The sequence below is a fragment of the Papaver somniferum genome, unplaced genomic scaffold, assembly GCF_003573695.1.
Source record: "Papaver somniferum cultivar HN1 unplaced genomic scaffold, ASM357369v1 unplaced-scaffold_84, whole genome shotgun sequence".
In the NCBI taxonomy this organism is placed as follows: Eukaryota; Viridiplantae; Streptophyta; class Magnoliopsida; order Ranunculales; family Papaveraceae; genus Papaver; species Papaver somniferum.
This window is the reverse complement of record NW_020651415.1, coordinates 1,150,274-1,175,122: the sequence shown is the minus strand read 5'-3', so window position 1 is coordinate 1,175,122 and position 24,849 is coordinate 1,150,274. Positions and strand designations below refer to the sequence as shown.

General features: G+C 36.2%; 3 protein-coding genes across 3 annotated transcripts; all 3 read right to left on the bottom strand.

Moving 5' to 3' along the window:
- Positions 1-547: 547 nt before the first annotated feature.
- Positions 548-1,759, bottom strand: LOC113345862 (probable membrane-associated kinase regulator 1). Its single transcript, XM_026589520.1, has one exon. It carries the CDS (start codon positions 1,612-1,614, stop codon positions 676-678), a length of 939 nt encoding a protein of 312 aa, XP_026445305.1. The 5' UTR covers positions 1,615-1,759; the 3' UTR covers positions 548-675.
- A 15,121-nt stretch (positions 1,760-16,880) lies between these two features.
- Positions 16,881-18,580, bottom strand: LOC113345889. Its single transcript, XM_026589542.1, has 8 exons — positions 18,488-18,580; positions 18,337-18,400; positions 18,087-18,166; positions 17,907-17,976; positions 17,772-17,821; positions 17,347-17,670; positions 17,107-17,178; positions 16,881-16,955 (listed from the first exon to the last, which is right to left on the bottom strand). Exons 1-8 carry the CDS (start codon positions 18,578-18,580, stop codon positions 16,881-16,883), a joined length of 828 nt encoding a protein of 275 aa, XP_026445327.1.
- Positions 18,581-18,811: 231 nt separating this feature from the next.
- Positions 18,812-21,674, bottom strand: LOC113345951. Its single transcript, XM_026589589.1, has 7 exons — positions 21,257-21,674; positions 20,965-21,053; positions 20,787-20,862; positions 20,390-20,439; positions 19,952-20,284; positions 19,652-19,690; positions 18,812-19,447 (listed from the first exon to the last, which is right to left on the bottom strand). Exons 1-7 carry the CDS (start codon positions 21,441-21,443, stop codon positions 19,262-19,264), a joined length of 960 nt encoding a protein of 319 aa, XP_026445374.1. The 5' UTR covers positions 21,444-21,674; the 3' UTR covers positions 18,812-19,261.
- Positions 21,675-24,849: the final 3,175 nt, after the last annotated feature.

The window sequence follows — 24,849 nt, the reverse complement described above, 5'->3', positions numbered from 1 at the left end:
AAGGATATATTAATAATTTAAATTGTTTGAGGACATATAAGTAAATACGTTACCATTAGTTACCCCTTATCAAGTCATCCTAGATGGGAAAATAATTTTGTATGCCCAGAAATTTTTGGGTATGCCTAAAATCCGCCCTCTTATACAAATCTAGTTTATTCATTGTACGTACAGTACTAAAACTTAGACCTTCCAAATTCAAAGTCACGTTCAATATACAGTATTCAGCATGTTCTCATCATCTTCTTCGATTCACACCCACCGCATCACCTTCCACGAAAACCCCATCTCTACCATACAAAATCAAATTCATAAACAAAACACAGACCCACGCCATCACTCAGATGCCCCCGCCACCATTCACCACCACGTTGGGTGCCTCAAGAAATCAATTAATGGTAATCTAACTCCATTAATTTAATTACAGGTGATAGTAATTAAAAACAGAGTACCTTGGATTGCAAATTCTGAACACAACAACCCAAAAATACTCTGTTTCCAACACCACCACAATTAAGATTCAGTAATTTATTAAGCCATTTTCAATTAATGACAAAAACAGAGAGAGTATTTTAATCTGGTGGGAATTAAAATAATACAATTCCTAATCTGAATCTCCAAAGCAAAAAAGTATTGATCTAGAACTTTGGAAATTTTGATTGATTACAGTAATTATTAAAACTTATTATCAGATTTTGAATAAGAATTCTTACAATGAGTGATAGCACCTTGGATTGCATTCTGAAGCTCTTCAATGGATGATGATGATGATTTAACCAAACTACAACGACTAGGTGAAGATCTCATTGATGATGGGCAGCTTGAAACAATACAACTCTGCTTATAATTATTGTTGTTTTTTCTTGGATATAAAATGTTCTCTGAAAATGATTGAGATTGAGATAACCCACGATCCTTAATCGACGATGATTGTTGTTTTGATGATAATTTCTCATAAAATGGTTTTACTTTCTTCATATACTTACTCACCATTTCTTTCATCTTCTTCACTGAATTTGAATTACTCCCTCCCTGTTCTTGAATCACAGGAGAATTAACAGTATCTCCTCTTATTTTACTCTGATCTTTTCTGAACACATTAGAAAACCTGGATAAAGAGAAATACTTGACGGGTTTCTTGATTTGTTCCTTATGAAGATTCTGAAAACTCAGAACCTGTTGATAATTCTTCTTCTGATTCAAATCACTACGAGGATTGTTAAGTTGAGGAAGTAGTTCTAATTCCTCAGTTACAGAACTAGGTCGACAAGATGAATTACAAGAAGATTCATGACTACTACTACTCAACAAAAACAAATCATTAGAACTACTAGTGGAATCACGAGAATTTGTAGTCGACGATGCTGATGACGATGATGATGAACCAAGAGATTGAAGCATAGATAAACGAGGTGAGATATGTAATGGAAGTATCTGACCTTTAAAGAAAAGCTCATCAGCTGCCGCCGGACATGATGATGAAGATAATTTGTGCGGTGATGGTAATGAAATCAAGAACTCAAAATCTGACGATGATGATGAATGTGTTGGTGATGATGGTAATGTTCTTGATGATCTCTCATCAATCTTTGATCTCCTGCTGGTTTTCCCCATCTTTTTCTTCACATTCTCTGGTTCAGAGAGAGAGATCAAGAGACATACTTTTATATACAGAGAAGAAGAAGGTGAAAAGTTGAGAAGATTTTTACTTGTTAGGATTTGGGAAAATGGTGCATTTTTGAGGATTGAGCCAAGAAAAGGCTTGACCGCACCATACTGTGGATTCTCTGATTTTGTACTGGTTTTATCATTACTCTACTAACGACATGAGGTGGGGTCCATCTCTGAATATTGAGCCGTTAGATGATGGATTTGGATTCTTACACCTGGGTGACACTGTTGTTGCATTCTGGCACATGGGGCTGGAGTTGTTACATCAAATGATTAATACGGCCGATACGTGTAGGGCATTGTCCGTGCCCCATATTGATACGTATTGTCACCGCCGACACATTCCTGCTGGTCCTAAGAGAAAAGAAGAAGAAGATTTTGGATAACATCAGGCATATCGATTACAGTTTGTCTTTCACCTTCTTCTTCCTTCTTAAATTAAGAAATGGGCCAATCCGGAACCCGGATTAATATATACATATCGATTACAGTTTGGTTTTCAAACCGTAGGTGTAGCGGGTGCTTAATTATCAAGATCATGAATGTCATTTTTTTCCTTTTTGGTAACGACTATCTTTCTTTTGGTGTTATTTTGATTTTTTTAATATTCAAAAACTGAATATAAATCAAATAATTAGTTAATCAAATCTTTAACACAAATTAATCGAGAGCTTTCTAGCCATTATGGTGGGATGAGAAAATTTGGACATTACCATTTCATGACCTCATCTGGTTGGAGTCCATATAGACGTGGCAAGACATGGAAGGAGAAGTCAATGTTGGGTCTTAACCTGTTTTACGGATTAGTCAGGTGGTCTAATAGACCCGAATATCTTAACGTACCCGGCTTGTCAATAGAAAAATTTTCTATAAAGGAAACCTAGTATCGAATATATGTGCTCACGTAACAACATTTGTGCAATTGATTTGGTAAAATATGAGCCATCGTTTAGGTACAGTTTAGATGCCGCCAAGGGGCGTGAGGCCATAAGATTTGTATTGAATAAGAAATTGATATCTAGCATGGTTAGCATGGTTGTTATTGGATTTTAGTTGACGCCGGCAAAATTTATGGACCGACTTTGTATACAAAAGGATTAGATGTCGTTTTTTTCTTGATTGCAAAGAAGAAACCGCAAAGGATGGCCTTTTTCGGTTTTAGCTTTGCATCATCTCTTGTATAATATGGTACAGTAAACTTTTTATTTTTATTTTCTTCTGTTGAGGCATATGGTAACGAAATGATCATGTGGGTTGATGTTTTTTTAGATCCTAATTGCAATTAACCTCGTGATCACGTGTTGTTGCATGTGGAAATATACTTGGAAATGAAGCACCCCATGAGCTCATTGCTCTAAGGGCCATCATTAGTCACTTATCTTATGTATATATAAATGTGAGTGAGCCAAGAATTTAGCATTAGATTCTAGAGTTAGATCTAGATTATACCTTTTTAATCATATAATTTTTAGTGGTAATGAGTAGCGACTAATGACATGCATGTGCAGATCATTTAGGAGTACATAGAGAAGCCACCATGTATGCTGAACTTTTTAGAAAATACGAAAGAAGTGTCTATTGAATCTAGGTGTGAAATAAGGGACCTGTTAATCGTTGCTTATGACGTACATCATAGCATTTTCTGGCATTAGCGCAGGCCCAAAAAATCACTTAAGCCGGAACAAGATTTCAGAGTTTAGACTTAAATCCTGTGTGAAAAACTAGTCATGCTCTTTTATTGAAGTTTATTTTTAGAATGATTTTTTGGGGATCATGGTTCCATTTTAGGTAAAGATATTGAAAGTAATTCTAGGTCACTCCTTATTTAGATATTTATTTAATATCTAATCTACCCTCCTAATTAATTTAGGTTATTATTAGTAAAATAGTTTAGTTAAAAATAATTAGTGAGATTAAATTAAAAGATGGGTTTATAATTAGTTGAGTGAATTTTTATGAGTAGAATTTTTGTGAGATTAGAGTTAGAGAAGATGAAGGAGAAAAACATGGAAAATAATTTTTTTTTTCCAATTCAATCCTCTCATACTATATTTTTTAATCTTCAAAATGATCCGGGTTTGGCTTATTTCTTAGATGGTGATTGTATTATTCAAGAAGAAATTCAAGATGAAAATGATGATTTTTCAACTGGATTTGGGATTGTTCGGTTACATTATGTGAAGAACATGTAACCGAACTCTCCTGAAGGTGTAGTTCGATTCCTTGTGAGGATGAACAAGTAACCGAACTAATCTGAAGATGTTGTTCGGTTACTTGATCCAAACACGCAGGTTACCGAACTCCATATCAATGGAAGTTCTGGCATGCAGCGTTATGTTCGGTTGGTTCGTAACTAACCTATTTTTACATACAAGTTAACCTAACTTTCTAGGTTTTAACCCCATAGTTCGGTTACATGGATGTTTTCAAATGTTTGCGATCAAACCAAACTCATAGGTCAGAGTTCGGTTTTAAGACTAATAAAACCAATGGGAATAACAGTAAGGTTCGGTTACATAAAAAAAATTCTTTCTATGTTTTTAACCCTAGAGTTCGGTTACATGGGAATTTTACAATGTATTTGCGAAACAACCGAACAAACAAGAACTACAATAGGTTTTTTAGCTCCACAGTTCGGTTAATTGACCAAATCTGCGAAAGAACCGAACCTTCTCCTGGATGTTTTGGAATTTTTGGGTTGTTGAGTTCGGTTAATTGACCAAATCTGCGAAAAAAACGAACATTTTGATTATCAAGTTCGGTTGTTTACGTAATTTAGTCAAATAACCGAACTTCTTAATAATTTCTTCAAAATTTGAGTTTAACGAAACACATCCACAATAAGTCTTCCAAACGTAAAAATTTGAGTCAAATTATGCAATTTAGGGAAACCTACTAATATATAAGTCTTCCAAACGTAAGGAAACAAACTACCAAATCTCTTCAATATAAAAAGTATTCCAAAACCACATCCACAATAAGTTTTCTAAACATAAGAAACCAAAGTACTAATTGTTGCAATCACTCATTTATTAAGACCTCTTCGTGAAACTTTACTACTTTTACGTTTGGGAGCTATAGGTCTTCCTTCATCACTAGGAGTGTCATCTCCACTGCTTTGTTGTTGAACCATCCGACTTGAACCTTCCCCTTCTCGGCGATTCCTCTTCAACGACATGGTCTGGCTTGGATCAACCTGGCTTGTATCGACAAGGTTGGGATTAAAAACATTAGTCCATTGGTTGTAGAGGTCTGTTTGTTGTCGAGTGTCCATCGGCTCTCCACTCCGTATTTTTGCCATCATTTTCTTCAACAACTTAGCACTTGCCTGCACCTTTTCTCATCAAAAACACAAGTAACTATTATTTTTCAATACTTTTTAACATTTTGAAAAACAACAATAAGAGTAAATATCTTACCGCAGAATTCCACAAGTTCAAGGCCCCATCACCACTCATAGGGGTAGCCTTCATAACCTTCTGAGCCTCTTTCTCCATTGTCGTCGCTTTTGATTTATCTGTGCGGGCTTGTTGGACACTGTTTATTACACGAGGATGAGATATATGTTCATACCATTCCATGTATCCATCGTCAGCGGCATTTGGCTCATCAAACGAATCTTCTAACTCTTCGGCTGGAACAAGATAATCGCAAAAGTTCTTCTAGTGGTCCACTGATGGAGCATGATCGTATTTGGGGGAGAAATTCTTCTCGGTTTTCTTAGTTCGGACCTTCTTCACCTTGAAGTTGAATCTTTCCTCTTGTGGGACACTTTGGACACAAGCAAGTTGTCTAAGTACTCTTCGAGGATTATACATCGTACAACCTCCAGGATAAAACAACGGTCCATTATAACCGCAACAGGTGAGAAATCAATAACATCAACATCCTCCACCTCTTCATCCGATGCAAGTCCGTAAGGATGGAAAACCACATCTTCCACTGTTAACTTATCCAATTTCTCCCTCAACTCCAACACCTTTTTTTCCTTTTTCTTTTCTTGTGTGTTCAAAAATTCATATTTACTAGCCGTGGGCTTCCCATAAGGCCAATGAGAGTGATCATGACATAATTGCAGTTTATGGAAGTGGTCGTACACCCAAACCTATGAGAAGAGGCAACAAATAATACATAGGCAATATTATTAGTAACAATACACATTCATTCACTTATATATTCAAACACACAAACGATAATTTAACGGGGTACCTGAACAAGGGTTTATAAGCCTCCAAAATATAGACTCTGAAGCCTCAAAGCTTTTCTGAGTTCAGCTTGAACGAATGAAAGAACCGCAGTGCCCCAAGAATAGTTGTTCACCTCATCCAAGGGGCCCAATAGCTGGAGGTAATGAGCATTTACCACGTGTCCTGAAGTGTCAGGGAAGAAGATGGTTCCAAGTTGATATAACAAATAAGCAGTCACATGGTGCTTAATCTTCTCCTCTGTCATCACCAACTTTCCTTTAGTAACCAAATCTTTCGTCCCTGAAAACTCATCAAACAAGGTTTTGAGCTTGATCTTTTTCAACTTCTTCTTGTACGTGCGGTTTTCCTCAAACTCATTATACTCATCACCTTCCTTAGGCTCTTTGTTAGCTCGCCTAAACTCACGTTGTGCCTTTCTTTCGCTCCAGCCTAGACACCTTTCAACTAATTTTTCAAGAACTTCATAACTCGTCGATGGATTGTAACCATCTCGAACACTTGTTCCTGTAATCGGTAGGGATGTGATTCTAAAACAATCATCCGGAGTTATTGTCATCTCACCAAAAGGTAAATGAAAGGTATCCGTCTCTGGAGAAGATCTCTCCGCAAATGCAGTAACAGTGACAGCATCAAATTTTTGGTGCGCATGTTGTATCCCGTTCCATAGTACACAATCAAATACCGCCAAGCGGACCTCATCACACTCATTTTGTATATTCCATTCCTTGTTCTTCTGACGTTTCAAAACACGAACAACATTTTTATGATCCTAAAAAAACAACATCATATCTTATATACTAATATATATATAAAAGAACAATATATGACAAAATATAATAAAATGACTGAGAAATCTAAATCTTGATGGTTAAGATTGAACCATACCTTTGTCGCAAATATCTTGGCATCCCATGAGTTTTTGTATCCCATCAATACCTCCCCGCCATCTCTTGGAGTACCATAAGTTGGATTCTTTGGCGGCAAACACAAATCCTTATGAGGAATGTATGAATATCTAGCACAAGGCTTTTTAGGCGCCTTTTTAGGTTTCTTTACCACTATTTCCGCTTGTTCCTCTTCATCCGAGTCCTCCTATGATTCATCATCATCCTTATCTCCACCCTCATCATCACCACCCTCATCATCGCCACCCTCATCATCACCACCCTCATTTCCTTCTCCTTGAGCTGGTTCATCTTCTCCACCTTGATTGTGTTCTTGACTGCCCATCTCTTCCACAATCTCTTCATTAACTTGTTGGATTACGTTGTAAACATTATCTCTATTGAGACCATCTTGGATGACAACACCCGGTAATGACCCACCTCCATACTTAGCATTTTTGGTTCCACGCTTACCGGCACCACAATGTATTCTGCCTCGAGGCGTGGGAGTTCTCAGCTCTTCCGGTAAAGGTTGGTTTGATTTTTTACCTCTACCATTAATCAAGAAAACAAAAGATATTAGCTTATCGAAGTAAGGTTTCCCTAAATTAGATGCAATATAAGGGTTCTCAGCGTAAGGTTTGGTTAGTAGCAAAAGTTTACGAAAAATAGGCTAACTCTAAAAACAATTGTGAGCAAGGGAAGAGTTCGGTTAGCCCAGCTTTTTTACGGACCAACCGAACTCTACATATATGTATTTGGGGAAGAGTTCGTTTACTTTCCCTTATTTAATTTTTTTTGCGAACCAACCGAACTGTTCAGGAACTCAACATAGTGGCCAAAACAACACAATTCGGTTAGACTGGATTTGTTGTTTTTAATTTTCATAATAAGGGTAGAGTTCGTTTATTTTGTAGTTTCAAAACTTTTGCGAAACAACCGAACTGTGTTGGATAAGTTCGGTTGTATGAGAACTCAACATAGTGGGAAAAACAATACAGTTCGGTTAGACTGAATTTTTTTCTTCTTTTGGGAATAAGGGTAGAGTTCGGTTATTTTGTAGTTTTCAAAACTTTTGCGAAACAACCGAACAAAGTTGGATAAGTTCGGTTATATGAGAACTCAACATAGTGGGAAAAACAATACAGTTCGGTTAGACTGAATTTGTTTTTTTCTTTTGGGAATAAGGGTAGAGTTCGGTTATTTTGCAGTTTTCAAAACTTTTGCGAAACAACCGAACTGTGTTGGATAAGTTCGGTTATATGAGAACTCAACATAGTGGGAAAAACAAAACAGTTCGGTTAGACTGAATTTGTTATCTTCTTTTAGGAGTAAGGGTAGAGTTCGGTTATTTTGTAGTTTTCAAAATTTTTGCGAAACAACCGAACTGTGTTGGATAAGTTCGGTTTTATGAGAACTCAACATAGTGGGCAAAACAATACAGTTTGGGAATAAGGGTAGAGTTCGGTTACTCTGTAGTTTTTAAAACTTTTGCGAAATAACCGAACACGGAGTTCGATTACTTGGTTTTAAATCCAAAAGAACCGAACTGTTCTTTGTGTTCTTCATGTTCAGAAAGTTCGGTTAGTAAAATAGTTTTTTTTGGAAAATCGGACTAACCGAATATGGCTCTGTAACTCCTGTTAAAACCCTATTTTGATGATTTATATTCGATTGAAACAATCAAAATCAAATTAAAGTGAAGGGTTTGTTGTAAAATACCTCCGGAGTGGTCCCATGGCAGAATCAGGTTGCGGCTGGCGTCCTTTATACTCGATGATGCGTTTAGCTTGCGGTTCCACTTCTTCAACAATTTCACCCGAGAGATTTGCTATATGCCCTAATGGGGGACCTGTTCCTGGGAGTCGATTGGTACTCTTACGACGAACCATTCTTATATTTGATTGATTAATCGACGATGAAAATTTTGTGAATCGAGGATTAATCGATGAAAACGATGTTGAAAACGGGGAAGAAGAAGAGGAAAACAGTTTTGAGAAAACTGTTTTTGTTTTCTTTTAGTTTTTGTTTTTGTTTTTATTTTAGATAAAGTTAGAGATGGTTATTAGGTTAGGGTTAATTTTAATTAGGATAAGGGACAAATCAGTAATCCCATATGATTTTAGGACATCCCTTAAAATTATAGGTGAGTGGCCTAATAGGACCATGGTCCCCTCAAAAAAACCATGGTCCCCAAAAAATCGTTCTATTTTTAAATGAATTTTCTTTCCTTCTCTCTTCGCTACGTTAACTAAACTTATCCCATTTTTTGCTCGAGTTGGCCGAACCAAAATTCGGCAATTAAAGAGTGAAGGTGCTATAATTTCGGACAACAAACAATCCATCATCTATAGCAACCGAACCTCATAACCTGTGTGGTTTTCCGAAGGTAGTTTTTTTTTTAAATATTCGAAGGAAGTTTCTTGTGAGGTAAAAAATTACTAAAATTTAATCTTTACCCAATGATCGTGTCTTAGCGCACTTACACGTTGTTTGTTTGCGGTTGAATCGGCGTCTGCATCTGAGTCAACTTTTGATTCGCGCCGAATCAACAATCAACCTGTTTGTTTTCTACTTTGAGTCAAATCTGATTCGACCTTCGACTCAGACCAAATTTCTGACTCGGATCCATTTGAGTCAATATCCCCGACTCATTGGACCAAACCACTAACTCACATATTTTTTGAGCCAGCCGAGTCAGGTCTGATTCAAAACAAACATATTAAGTTAGATCCAAATGAATCAGGTGATTTCACTCAGATCCAGACGACTCAGATAAGTCAGGAATAACCAAACATAGTGTTAGTCTTAAGCCCCGTTTGGGATGGCTTTTTTCTATCAAAGGCACTTACAAACTTCTAACAAACTTTTAACAAAATTTATGTTTGGTAAATTATTTTCAAAGTTCTCTTGGCCAGAAGCACTTCCATTTTAGGTCTGCTTTTAAAAGCTACTCAGCACTAGCTTTTAAAAAGATGGAAAACAGAAGCTATAGGCCCACATAATTTGATTTAATTGATTCTCTATTTTGACCTTAATATTTTGTTATAAAGACAACTTTAGCCTAGAATATCCTGGCTTGATTGGGATATACCCAGATTAATTGGGGTATACCTAATAAGACAAAATTTAGGTCATTTTGAAGCAAAAGAAGCCACCCCTTGACCAGGTTTTTTCTAAATGGCTAAATTGTCCGTGCAATGATTAACACTAATTTAATTGAAATGATTAGATTAGTTAGTTGATTTATATGAGTGGATTTGGAAATAATTGAGAGTAAGAAAGAGTATGAAGCAGTAGAGGAAGTTTTGGGGGGGAAAAGTTAGGGTTTTTGAGAAATTTGTGATATGAATGAGATGAGTGATTCTAGTTTTGATTTTGAAGGGAGGGAGTCTTCTAACTTTCCTCTTACAGATGAGTACTTGTATGATAATCTACTAAATCATGATTAAATGGATTATATGCATGATCCTCACTTTTATTTTCCTCAAACTCAAGATGGGTATGGAGGTGATGAATGTCTTGAGCCAAACATAAAATAGAATGACCTAGAAGAATAGAATGGAGCAACAAGTAATCATGTAGACAACTAACGTGGTGAAGATTGTGATTTTTACATGCAAATGATCGATTTTGGTTTTTTTTTCACTTTTGCTGCCCAGTATCGGCAAGGTCGACGATTATCGACCCTTCCGACTGTAAACGTTGGCATGGTATATATTACCAAATGCTTCGACTTTTCATGAGAAGTGTTTAGTCGGTAAGGTCGAAAATTTGAACCCTGCCGGCTATAAGCTATATGTTGTAACAATAAAATACTCAAAGAAAAATGTTAGAAATCAATTTCTGGAAAGCTTAAATAGACACTCAATGGACAACAAACATAGGACAAAGTCACTTGATCATCAAGCAGTCATTAACGCGATAGTTGACTGGTACGCCTCAAGAATAAGTGATGCCTATACCATGTGGTCAAGTCGTATCCACGATAAAACTGCCCGTTGCAAGCACTGTTAGCACTACAGTACTTTCCCACTCTTACGAACTCAGCAACAATGGCACAAAAGAAAAGAAAAAACTACACGAAGGGAGAGAGACAAAAGAAGAAGGATAGTAGCTTCCTCTGGACACAAATTGAAATGAAAGTTTCGAGTCTCTTTCATAGCAGAAAAGGGATAGGTGCGATAAATGCATTTGATGCAGAATCAATTCCTTGCGCCATGCAAGGCAATAAAGAATAAAACGGACAGAAAAAAACTAACACATTAACTCGAAATTATGCCAGTATATTTTGATTTTTGGAAAGAAATCAATGTCGAAAATATGTCATCATAATTTAAACTTGGTAACAAATTAATGTTGCTAAGGTCAGACGCCCCCCAAAAATGCACAAAATCATAACAAAATATTTTTGATTTTCAAAACGTTTTAGGAAATAATTCAAAAGAATTATGTCCAAAAAGATAAATCTCGGTAATATGGTGGTTCCACCCACATTGTTTTACTAAATATCCATAATGGAATAACTATATAGTGGATCTCATCTTTAGTTACACCCAATGTGGGACTAAAGGTCCTATTTCATTCACTCATAGGAAAATGAGTAAGAGATCTTAGAGACCCAAAGGTCCTAAGTTCCATTCCCATCAAGACTATATAACAAACAATAAAACCCATTTTCTCCAACAATTCCCCAACATGAATGAAATACCGAGAAAATCAGAAAACAGAAAGCGATAAATACCACTATAGGCAAGAGGAGTCCATGAGGTCTTGAACCTTTGCTTAGTGAGAAATTGCAGGAACTACTTGATGGACAGTGAACGCGATGTCTTGAACTGCCATTGTTTGGTGTAATCCTCGATAATAACCACGCGTGATATCTCTCTAGGTGTTGTTAAGTTCGTGTCGTTGTGTCCTTTTTGGCCTTGGACAAATCCCGTTTCTCATAATGCTCTAGAGAATCAGCTCTATTCGACCCACTTCCACATTCAGATAGGTGAGTTCCATCAAGAGTTTTTACTGCTACACCCCACTTCAATCTTAAATTGAAACTATAGAACTCATTAAGACTTAGTTAAAAGTCATCCTTCACATGCAGTCACACTATCACGTCTACACCTTAGGGAAGGGGGAGAGAATGAAATTATCTGATAGTGTTTACCTTGACCCACCACGAATTAGTTGTCTCATTCAAAACCTTTATCTTGGGATCTCCAGTCAGCAAGGATGAGTATCCTTCATGGAAAGTTTATTTAATGAGCCTAAGCCCCATCCCCCTCGATGCATTAATAACTATCTCCTTGGATAAACTTTTCGTCAAAGGGTCCGCGATATTCTCCTTGGACCTTAATCATTTAATGTAAATAATGCCTTTTGAAATTAGTATTTTAAGGGTATCGTGTCTTCTAAGAATATTTATACACTATCCATTATAGTAGTTGTTTTTAGCTTTAGCTATGGCAGCTTGATTATCACAATGTATAAATATAGCTGACACAAGCCTATGCCAGAGAGAAATGTCTTCTAAAAAGCATCTCTGCCAAGAGGCTTCCTCTCCTGCTTTACCTAATGCTATAAACTCGGATTCTGTAGTGGATCGAGCTATGCAGGTCTGTTTGGAACTCTTTCAAGAAAAAGCTCCACCTTCTAGAGTAAAAATATATCCACTCGTAGACTTAGACTCCTCTGAGCCCGATATCCAGTTTGCATCACAAAATCCCTTCATAATTTAAACAAAAGGTCAAAGTGTATTTCAAATGCCTAAACACTCTAAAAATTGCATCCCAGTGTTCCGGCCCTGGATCACAAGTATACCTACTTAACTTACTCACAACATAAGCAATGTCTGGCCTAGTACAGTTTATCAAATACACCAGACTTCCTATAACTCGTGATTATTCAATTTTTGAAATTCATTACCCTTATTATTTTTGAGTCTACAACAACGATCATACGGAGTATGCGAGGGTTTACAATCAAAATGATTGCACAGATTCCACATAATGAGATTGTCTAAGACTATAACCGTTAGAATTTCTTTTAATTTTCACCCTAAGATAACATCTGTGTGGCCTAATTCTTTCATGTCAAAGTTCTCATTTAGCATGTTCTTAGTGGAATTAATTACATTCATGTTTGTACCAAGTATAAGCAGATCATCAACATTCAAGCATACAATCACACATGCATCATTCACAAGTTTAGTATAGACACACTTGTCAGATTCATTGATTTTAAAACCACTAGAAAATATTACATGATCAAATTTTTCATGCCATTGTTTAGGTGCTTGTTTCAATCCATACAAATATTTTTCTCAGTTTACAAATTTTTTTTCACAACCTTTCACTACAAAGCCTTCAGATTGTTCCATGTAAATTTCTTCATCTAGTTCACCATTTAGAAAAGCTGTCTTTACATCCATTTGACGTATATCTAGGTTATGAACCGCAACTATAGCAATTAACATCCTAATGGAAGTAATTCTCGTAACGTGTGAGTAAGTATCAAAGAAATCTACACCTTCCTTTTGTTTATAGCCTTTAGATACTATCCTAGCTTTGTATTTTTGAACATTTCCATCTATGTTAAGTTTCCTCCTGAAGATTCATTTAGATCCTATGGCCTTACCCCCTGGAGGTAAATCTACTATATCCCACGTATCATTCTCTTTGATGGATTCCATTTCACTACTCTTTCCAACATTGACCTTCAGAATAAGTCATGGTTTCTCTATAAGTCTGAGGATCAGACTCTGCTAGTGTTATGAAGTCAGGCCAAATAAGGTTTTGGTTCTAGCCCTTTTCCTTCTCCTAGACTCAGTTTCTACTTCATGTTCCTCTAAAGGTAAAGTGTGACTGGTTGAAGGGACATCTAGTGGATCAAAACCTCTCTTACGAGAGTCAGATTTCAAAGGAAAAACATTTTCAAAGAACACAATATCCCTAGATTGCATAATAGTATTCACATATATTTCAGAAATTTCAGAACTCTCAACCGTAAATCTATATGCAGGAGTATGCTCAGGGTACCCTATGAAGACACATTCAACAGTTTTGGGTCATATCTTGGTTGTTTTAGGTTTAGGGATGCCAACCTTAGCCAAACACCCCCACACTTTGAAGTATGCAAAAGAAGGTTGTCTACCTCTCCACAATTCATATGGAGTTTTATCTGATCCTTTAAAGGGTATGTTATTCAAGATATAGCAAGCTGAGAGGACAGCTCCCCCCCACAAGTTCGAAGGTAATCTTGAACTAATTAACATGGCATTCATCATCTCCTTAAGGGTACAATTCTTTCATTCAGCTACACAATTAGACTGAGGTGAATAAGGAAGGGTAACCTTGTGTATTATTCCATGTTCTACACCGAAATCTCCCATAGGAATTCTGTACTCACCACCACGGTCAGACCTAGTGTTTTTAATGGTAGTATTCAATTGGTTTTCAACTTCTAGTTTATACATCTTTAAGGATTCTAAGGAACCATCCTTACCTCTAATTAAATATATATGACAATACCTCGTACAGTCGTCTATAAAAGTAACAAACCATTTTTTACCACCTTTAATTTGAACCGATTTCATGTCAACTAGGTCTGAGTGAATTAATTCCAAGGGTTTAGAATTTTTATGAACATTTTTGCTAAATGGTTTTCTAGCATACTTTGATTCTACGCATATATCACATTTGTGATCCTTTTCCAAACTAAATTTGGGTATATGCCTACATTAGCTAGTTTATGCATTGACTTATAATTTACATGTCCAAGTCTACCATGCCAAACATTCAAAGACTCACAAACATAAGAAGAAGAATCATTCTTATTCATTACAGCAGAGTTTACATTAAGATTATACAGACACTCGGTCGTATAACCCTGCCATACATAATCCTTACCCTTAGTTACAACACATTTTCCAGATTCTATTACAATTTTTAAAACCCTTATCATCTAAAACACCACAAGAAACAAGATTTTTGCAGATGTCTGGAACATGAAGAACTTCATTCAAAGTGAGAGTTTTGTTAGAATGAGCTTGAGCCAAACTTTGGTAGCATAGAATAATCAAGGTTTTCTACAAAATTAGAGCTTAATTATCTTGGATGCCCCCAATTTTGACGTCAATATTATGGTCCAACGATCAATGATATCGACGTTCATATAATGCCTTCGACAGTGGTCTTGACTGCCACACAGAATCCAAATTTTGTATGCCAAAAGCCAGCCTTCTTTGAAACTTCAATGGAAAAAAAGGTAAATAAGGTTTTCTCTTGTAAATGGGCCGAGCTTGGAATTTATCCGTGTGGTATGGAGTCTGGACTTGTCCCCGCAGGTCTACGTGTGTAACTGTATCTACGGTCCTAGTCACTGCTGTGTTTACCGCATTTTGAGCTTAGATATTGGTGAATTTTTTGAAGGCTGTTTTTAGGCATACCCAAAAATTTCTAGGCATACAACTTTATTTTCCTAACTAGGGTGTGTTATAAGGGGTGTCTAATGGGTATGCAATGACCTATATACCCTTAAACACTTCGAAAATATTGATTTATATGCTTTAGGTTCGGCTGACTCGTGTTGATGAGTTATCAGCCGAACTTCCCTCTGTAGACTCAATTCTTTCGATCTTGTTTTGACCATAACTTCTTCATTCGATGTGACCTCATTCTTTTTGCGTTATCTTCGTATTTTCATTCTCTTGAAGATGAAGATAAAATCTACTTGATTTTAATGGGTTGAATTTGGAACTTGTTCCGGCGTAGCATTTGTATGGTATGTTCGGCTCATACGTTTGTTGGAACCATGATGAAGTTCGGCTTACATCTATGAGCCGAACCAACCCATTGATGAACAGTTCGGATTACATATATGAGCCGAACCAACCCATTGATGAACAAATTTTGTACCAAACGATTTTTAATGGTATGTTCGGCTCATACGATTTTCATTATATAAGCCGAACCATTAACATTTTTTATTCCAGAACTCTCAGGAATAGGTTCGGCTTACATCGTTGGTTCAACTTACATCTATGAGTCGTACTGTTCATCAAGGGATTGGTTTGGCTCATAGATGTAAGCCGAACCTTTTCCTGGTTCGCCAAACCTCAATGAAAAATAAAAACTTTTGATAATTTAGAGCTATAATAGTGAGATTAAGCATATTATAGAAGTGTAAGAAGCATTGGGTTCCTCATCAATGTCTTCATCATATGGATTTGGCTCATAAAACACATCATATTGAGTTTGTGTTTGAGTTTGAGCTTGAGTTTATGTAAAATTATTCTCAATAAAAAAAAATTTCCCCCAAAATTTATCATCTACACAAACAAACCTTATAATTCTGAAAATCATCTTAATCACTAAATAAAAATTTTAATCACTAATCCAGATTATTAACACTAATACATAAATGATAGATTTGTCATTATAAAATTTTTTGGTTAAGGGGCTTTCTGATTTTGTTATTTGACATCCTCTTTTGTTTTCATTAGGTATGCCTCGAAATTTATTGGTATGTCTAAAAACAACCCTCAATTTTTTTAGGTGATCGCCAGAGGAAAGGGTTGATAAATAATATTATTTAGCAATTTTTAATCAGTTTAAATGTGGGTGACGGCAGTTTTTTAGCTTCGGGGTACATATCTTAATGTTTTAGTCTTTCTGTTGGATTATATCTTTAGACTTGACTTGAGTATACCTGCCCATAAGCTTTTCCCAATCGGTTTTGCAGAATCATTTGAAAGCCAAGCATTTGGATTGCCACCAAACTTTTGGATAACCAGTTGTACTTGTTTGAACAAATAATAAAACATTAACTCTGTGAGGGTTTGATTAATCTTTTTGACTTAATAAAAGTGAGAAATTTAGTTTGGAAACCAAATATCAGGATGCACAAACAAATTTAGCGTCCGACTCCTATGAATGAATAATTGATGTTTCTGGTTGTAAAACAGGCTCTACACATACAATTTCCGAATCTATGCATTTCAACTTACAAAGATTTACAATCATCAGCATTACACATAAATGTGCTTTGATCAGTCATGCAAACTTCAACATCGGGTTTAAGACCACAAAATGGTTAAGAATGTGTCTTTAAAGAAAGATTGTTAACTACTAGAATCTGACGAAGCTTTTTTGATCTCCTCCATCTGCTCATCAGTGACTTTCTGGTGTTTAACCACCTGAATGGAAAATGGATTTGATAAATTGGTCAAATTTAGGATCTTATGTTCTATTTATAAAAATTACAGTGAAAGATAGAAGTAGGTATTAAAAAACGCAAACACGAAGGAATTGGTGATTCTTAAGCCTCATATTGTTTAGCTAACTTACTGGATGTTGAAAAATGAGTGTCAGTTGAAAAAGCTTTAACGCCCATACCGTCTGCAGAACAATGTTTTCTAACTGCAGGCGCATTGCCAACATAACCAGTTCAATAGTAATTAAGAACTTGGTAGACAAAAGGGTCAGTATTAGGGTTACACCAAACGTTGGCGGAAGTACACCGTAGACATTGCATTTAGTACTTAATTGAATTGTTTAGAAGAGGTTCAAATCACTTTCATATCGTACCGTTTCACTATCCTCGCCATCCCTAAAAGCTGCATACTGCAAGTGATAAAGATTTTTACGTCCAAAGGTTATTGCTGATGGTTTTCCTTTCGGTGCATTATGTTTGAAAACAGACCCAGCATCCAAACTTCCATCTTTAGCCTGTAGTTGTCCTGTATGCTCCCGAGTTTTCAAAGTCAAGGATATGTTATTTCCGACAGGGTTTTGCATCGGGGTCATAGTCATTACGCTAATGCTGCTTTGCTGAGACGGAGGAAGCATGCTTTGTCCCATGGATAAGCCAGGAACAGTTCTTATTTTCATCATCATCTTTGCCATTATTTGCTAGCAAAATATAGGGTCAATATAAAGACGCCAAATGTAATAAGAAAGATCAAGTATAGGTCGGAAACAACATAAATCAAGAGAATAGTAATACAAGTTACCGCTGCACAAGGTTGAAGATTATGCACCAATGCTGCCGATGGAGCAATACCTGCACTCAGCCAGGTTACAAACTATTCATGTAAGCATATCATGTCATATGTATCTTACTAATTAACATCATCTATATTGCTTACCAGCACCATAACCATGCCCAAAGACGATTCCGCATCCAACACCAGCTTTCTTAACTCCAAATATTCTTAACTAAAAATGATTATGAGAATAAATAAGACATATAGCAAATGAAATAGTGAATGCATTTCAAGAATACCAAACATCCGATAAGATTAACTCATAGTGTTGTTTGCGTGTACTCCAGCACCAGAGAGAGCATTTGTTGCGCCTATAGTCGCAGCCATAGCACTCATAACTTGTTGTACCACTGGTATTGCACCTTATATATCAAAATGGATAACGTCTCAAATTAACCGCAAGAATAAAGCCATAGACTGAAATTGTACTTACAACACATTGAAAGAGATAAACCCTCCAACACATATCATCCTAACATTAACATTGTGTATATAACTGAATGAATGGAGAATGAAGAAAGAAAGGATTTACCCAGACTTGAACAAGGTCCAAGACCAATACCAACACCACATCCAATCCCAAAGCCGGTAAATACCTGACCAATTATCACAGTAAATGGACTCTGTATACACAGTTATGTAGTTGTTGCTATTGGCTTCAAGTCTAAATCAAGACTAATTACAGTTCTGGTAGTGATAGACATTACTGCCTCTCTATCGTTCTCTGTTTTTCTTGGGATTTTAATGAGAGATAGAATTGTTATACACAAATCCATTTCCCAAGAACATTAACAATTCTAGTTGAAAAGAAAAGACTAAGACTTGAATTGACTTGGTATGCAGTAACAGTGGTTTGCACGTCAGGATATCTAGTCAAAAGATTTTACCCAGTGTATGATAACACGCCACATACGGACCAGCGAGCAAGTGGTATGTCTTCTACTCCCTCCTTTCCTAATAAGCCGAATTGGAAAAAGCTAAAGTAATGTTTTTTTTAGGAACGGAGATTTTATCATTTTTGGTGAAATAAACTACAACGTCAGTACGTCACAGTGATCACCAAAATCTCTTCATTTGTATGTCAAAGAGAGTAAGTTAATTACAGTGGTTAAGACACTTGTATGTAAAGGCAGAACAGAGACAGGTGAGCAAATAGAGCTTTCTCTCAATACATTGAAGAATAAATAAAATAACAAAAAGAATCCGTAAGGTGTCCCTATGCCAATAAGCTGATGATTCATTTCCTCCTACTGGTTGCATATACTTGATATTTCTTCAAACGTGTTGTAAATCGCTGCAGTGAAAGTAACGTATAGACGTTGAATTCCTGTATATGAACTTGTTAACTTCCAACAGTCAGCACCAGAGATAAAATGTTGTCTTCTCAATCTTGCAGACTTCAATGCCACTTATAAGACCTTAAAAAGGATTAAGAATGTGTTTTTTAAGAAAGGTAGTTATCTATTTTTGTGCTGCTTCCTACGACAGTCAAAACAATCAGAACACGGATTTTGAGTTTTAGCCCCACTTGTGCTGCTGGTTTGGAATTTGCTTGGATGTACTTTAAGTTCTTCTACAAGTATCTGGCAGAGCTTTTGGTTCTCTTCCATCAGATCATCAATGATTTTCTGGTGTTTTAGCACCTGATAAGAAAATTGTTTTGATTTACAAGTGTCCAAAACAGTGCCAGCAAAAGATGAAAATATATATTTCTGAATAAAAATGAAAATAGGTACTACTTGAATAGCGAACAGGAAGGAATTGGTGTTTGTTAAGACTGATACTATTAATTGCTTAACTAAACTTACTCAATATCGACAAGGGAATGCTAGTTATAAAAGCCTTACCAATTGAAGAACATTGTTTTCCGACCGTAGGTGCGCTGCCTATATAACAAAAGATCCAACCATAAGAACATCATCCATCACGAACCTCACAGAAGCAGAGCCAATAAAGAAATGACTGATGACACTACTAAGCATAAGAAGAAATTTGAAAAGTGTACACTATTAGCCTCTTTAGTTAATGGATAATGATTGACTAAGCATGAACAGTAATACACCTTGCATATGTAAACAACGAGGCATATTGCATTCCGTACTTTACTGTATTGTTTATAAGAGGTTAAAATCTCTTCTACAACATACCGATTCATTATCCTCGTCACCCCCAAAAGCTGGATTCTGCAAGAAACTGCTAATAACTTTTTCAGTACGTCCGAAGGATGTTTCTGATGGCATTCCTTTTTGTGCATTATGTTTGTAAGCAGACCCAATAACCGAACTTCTATCTTTTGTCTGTATCTGTGCTGTGTGCTCTAAAGTTTTTGATGTCAATGATGTGATATTTCCTACTGGATTTTGTATTGAGGTTTCACTCATTGCACCAATGCCGCTTTGCAGGGACGGTGGAAGCATGCTTTGACCCATGGATAAGCCAGGAACAGTTCCAATTTTCATCATCACCTTAGCCATTGTTTCCTAACAGTATACAAGAAAGATGCACTTCAATGGATGGAACTCATGAAGAACATTGAAAATGTAAAGGAGAAACATAAACCAAGAGAACGGTTATAGAGTAGTAACTGCTAGACATGATTGAAGACGATGGACTACTCCGGGCTTTAAAGCGAGACCTGCGTGCAACAAGAATAGATGATGTAAACCTGGATAGTTCCACAACTGAATAATGGGCAAAATGAGGAAATTGTAAGCCTTCCATCATTATCCTAGTGATTGTTGCACATATCAATTTGCTAAAGTTTTTATGATTCATTTATCAATATTAGATGAGGTATTTCAAAATTTTCTAAAGTTTTTATGATGCATAAATGTCAAGCATTCCTCCATTATCATATACTATGATAGCAAATATATTCTTTCGGCAAGTAAATTTCAATTTGCATTACAAAACTATTCACCTAAGCATTACAAGATTCAAGATCAATTCCACTATACTACTAATATAATCTCTACTGCTTACCAGCCCCAAAACCATGCCCAAAGCCGATTCCGCATCCCACACCTGCTTCAATATTCTTAGCTCCAAATCTTCTTAACTAAAGAAATGGTTTTACAAAAAACAAGAACATATGAAATGCAGGTTGAACACATTTCAAAAATGTAGAAATCCTTTTTAATCCCATAAAATTAAAACTTACAGTGCTGTTCACATGTCTTCCAGCACCCGAAAAAGCATCAGTTGCACCTCTAGCCGCACTCATTACCTGTTGTAATGCTGGTATTGCCCCTAAATTCAAACAAATTGCATTTCAAATCAATAACAAACTGAAACAACAAAAAATTTGCAGGTAACCTGTTCGATGAAATGGCTAATAGAATTTGTATTACCAATTGATTTGATCTGAGGGTTTTCACCATTATTATTAGGTTTTGAAAATCCACCAAAATTCATAATTGAAAAATAAGAAAGAAAAAAACAAAGGGGTTTACCTAAATTTAAAGGACGACCAACGCCAATACCAACACCACATCCAACACCAAAGCCAGTAAATACTTGACCTACTTTCAAAGTAAATGGATTCTCTACTTGAAACCCAGGTTTTCTTCTTTCCTTTATGCTCGAATCAATTCTGGTACTAGTAGTATTTGTAGTTGTTTTTGTAATTGTACTATCCATTGTTGATTGTTTTTCACTCTTGTCTCTTTTTAGGGTTTAAACAGAGCAGAGAGATGCCGAAAGATGGGATTTTTCTTGTTCTAAGAGGAAGAATTAATCTTCATTCTCGTTGAATTTGATGATTCTGTAAAGTTAATGGTGAATAAGTTCCTCTTCGGCTGGTTTTTGAGATGATGAAGAAGAACCAGAAAGACGAAAAAGAAAGGCTCTAGAAGCCCAACATAATTACTTGGTAACACCCAACTTTCATTTACACCATGCTTACACCAAACGATGGGTTGTTGTTTATATAAAGTATTCTTTTTAATCGTGAAAATACCTTAGAAAAGAAAAATTATATTCACCAGATTCTACACTCACCAAATTTTATTACGTGATTTCGCTCCAAAGGGAATCGAGTTTGCGTTATGTGCGTTCGGATAGAGAAGGACAGAAATCAGCCCCACCATCCTCTCACAACTGTGCGTTAGCCGTTAGATGTGGATCTCGGCATTTATTTCGGTGACTAAATGCAACCTAAGTTGGGTCAAATACCATTTTTCATCCCCGTTTGAAGGTATTTATTGTGCTTAGCTGGTCATCTTCCTTTCCCAAAATTTCATTCGTTCCGGGAGATCTCAGGTTCGAGGTCCCAAAGACATAATATTACAGGAATTAACATGAAAGATAGAGTTAGTTTACTCCCCGTGATACCATTCCTCCCATTCGCTTCGGCTCCCTTGACTAAGTTAACCATGTGGCTCGCTGGTAGGCTAGCACGACAACCTGTTCCATTAATATGGTAGTACATTGTTGGATCTTAGCTTGTTAGACTTCCAACCAGTTAATGTAATACTCTTTATTTAATAATAATAAAAATATATTATAGAATTACATTAATCAATAAAAACAAAAGAATTTCCATATTTTAATATATTTTATCTTAAAAGTAACTAAATACAACCAAAAAAAATCAAGACACTAGTTAAGGTTTATGATAACAATGAAGGGGTAAGTTTTCAACATCCTTGTTATTTTTTTTCCCTCTCATGGTTAAAAGTTAATCAGTAAAAAGTTTAGATGAAAAACTGATCGATCTGGTTTGAACGACCAAGAGGCTTCACGAAATACCTCGGCTGACCGACCCTAGCTAGTAGTTTCATTAATCACCTATATTCTGTCAGTTATAGATGGTCGAACTGCAATAGGTTCATTAATCACATGATGCAATGCTGGAGTCAATAGGTTCTGAGCGACCATAAACTGCAATAGTTAATAGTTTTTGGTCGACTATTAAAACAAAGAGTCAAGAATTTCTTACTGGACTATAAGAGAGCTTCCAAAAAGTTCAAAATATTGCGTGCAATATCATGACATGTGACAAAATTTCTGACTGACTATAAGAGAACTATTACCACAAAATTTTCAACTGTATTCGAAATAGATTTTGCATACAAGTAAACCTGCCAAAACTACCTAACAAAAGAAGACGACTGCCTGCCTGCAAGGCAACTATCATTCTAAATACTTAGCACAAGATGTTCTTGTTTTTTTTCTTCCACTGGTAAGTGACATGCGTACGCGTCCTTAAAGTCATTCTTGGTTGGATGTCTTCGGTTCCTCCTTGTTTCCTTGTATCAAAACCAATTTACCTTGGCAGGGTTCTTCGTCAATTGGATATGGTTCAAACCATTGCTCTCCGTCCCATGAGCACATAAACACGTAGAAGGGGTGATAAAGCCATTACTTATAAGCAGACTATAGCAAATTGGACTGGCATTAGGAATAATGGAGAAATGCCAAGGTAATCCGTCAGCATATAGAGAAGGTTACATAGAGTGGTGTGGTAAAGTTTCGCACCCTCATGAACAAAACCGGTCGAGAAGACTTCACCACCTTGATTATAATCGAAGAATTCCTTCCCGGCCTGCATCTGAAAAATTTGTAAGAAAAATCTGGTAAGTGACCTGAGCAAGCATGGAAAAACTACATTAGCATCTGCCGAATAAGAGGGATAAAGAAATTTAAAACAAACGATATAATCAAAATCACCTGCAACAAGGTGATGCATCCAGTCACAGTCTTGGTATTATGTCGTGAAGCGGAACCTAACTCACAGAACAAATGGACAAGAATGGTTGAGCCCAATGACATATTGGGAAGAGTAAGTGAACAATAGTGATAAATCTTGTGGTGCTCCATTATTTTCTACTACCTTTAGATTTGGCGTTGAAAGTGATCCTACAGGATCATCTTGTGCCTCCAAGTTCTGCGAGGAAGATGCAGCGATAATTTTTCACTCCTACAAGACAAAACACAAGAAAAATTAAGTAACACCGCAACAGAGTTATGAGATCAGAAGCACGTATAAGGATGGAACATAGAATAACACCCACTTGGGAAGAAAATTCCCCCGCAATTGGGAAAATTGACAGATTCAAATTTCTCAATATCAATCGTTGCATTTATTAATTTCACTTATTTACTCTGCAGTAGGTATTTCATTATATTTCATTTGGTATTTTATTTTTCGAAGCAGATAGTTTCAACTCTTGCATGCATTCATTGCGTTTATAGTTTTTACGTGTTTTACTATAACAACAAGTCTAAAAAATACTTTTGGTCTAGTTTTTTCATATCATTGTTGTTAAGTTCTCATATTCACTGTCTTCCAATAATGAAAACTATTTCCTGTGATGTCCAGGGTCTTAAAACCTCTTCCACTAGGAATCATCTTATTGATTTGATTAGGTCTCAAAACCCGGACATTAATTCTCTTTGTGAGACCAAGATACCTCAAGATAAAAGTAAGCCACTTTTAAGCTATCGTCATTATCCAAATGAAGATTACAATGACCCAATAGGCCTGTCAGGAGCCTTAGATCTGCTCCGGAAAAATGGCTTCTCATGTGATCTACTAGATGTTAGTCATTACATGTTCAATCTAGTTGTTCTATCTGATCCTGGCAAGCCAGAATTTCTCCTTACTTGCATGTATGGTTTTACTGATTATTCTAGGAGAAAAGAACAATGGGAATTCATGGAAAAAACTAGTGAGACTCTCAGGGGTCCTTGGATACTTGTAGGTGATCTAAATTTTCATCTTATAAGATATTCTCAAGGTGCATGTTCTTCTTCAGATGGTCTAGTAGATAGTATTGTTAAAACTTGTGGCCTTGAGGATCTAGGTTTTGTTGGAAAAGACTATACTTGGACTAGTAAAAATCTAGGTACTGGTACTAGAAGATTTAGAATTTACTTGGCACTAGGGATAGTGAATAGAGCTATTATTTACCTCATTCTCAGTTGATGCACTTCACTCAAGTTGGTAGGGATCACAGTCCCATTATGGTTGTTACTGACTCAGCTACAGCTACAAGTAGGAAGCCTTTCAAAAAAATTATAACATGGTTAAATGATATATAAG

Coding starts and splice junctions, on each gene's coding strand:
- LOC113345862 (XM_026589520.1), bottom strand. CDS start 1,614: ATGGGGAAAACCAGCAGGAGATCAAAGATTGATGAGAGATCATCAAGA.
- LOC113345889 (XM_026589542.1), bottom strand. CDS start 18,580: ATGGATTTGTGTATAACAATTCTATCTCTCATTAAAATCCCAAGAAAA. Junction 18,401..18,487: donor TGTCTATCACTACCAGAACT/GTAATTAGTCTT, acceptor ATAATTGGTCAG/GTATTTACCGGCTTTGGGAT. Junction 18,167..18,336: donor TGGACCTTGTTCAAGTCTGG/GTAAATCCTTTC, acceptor TTGATATATAAG/GTGCAATACCAGTGGTACAA.
- LOC113345951 (XM_026589589.1), bottom strand. CDS start 21,443: ATGGATAGTACAATTACAAAAACAACTACAAATACTACTAGTACCAGA. Junction 21,054..21,256: donor TGGTCGTCCTTTAAATTTAG/GTAAACCCCTTT, acceptor GTTTGAATTTAG/GGGCAATACCAGCATTACAA. Junction 19,691..19,951: donor GTGACGAGGATAATGAATCG/GTATGTTGTAGA, acceptor TTTGTTATATAG/GCAGCGCACCTACGGTCGGA.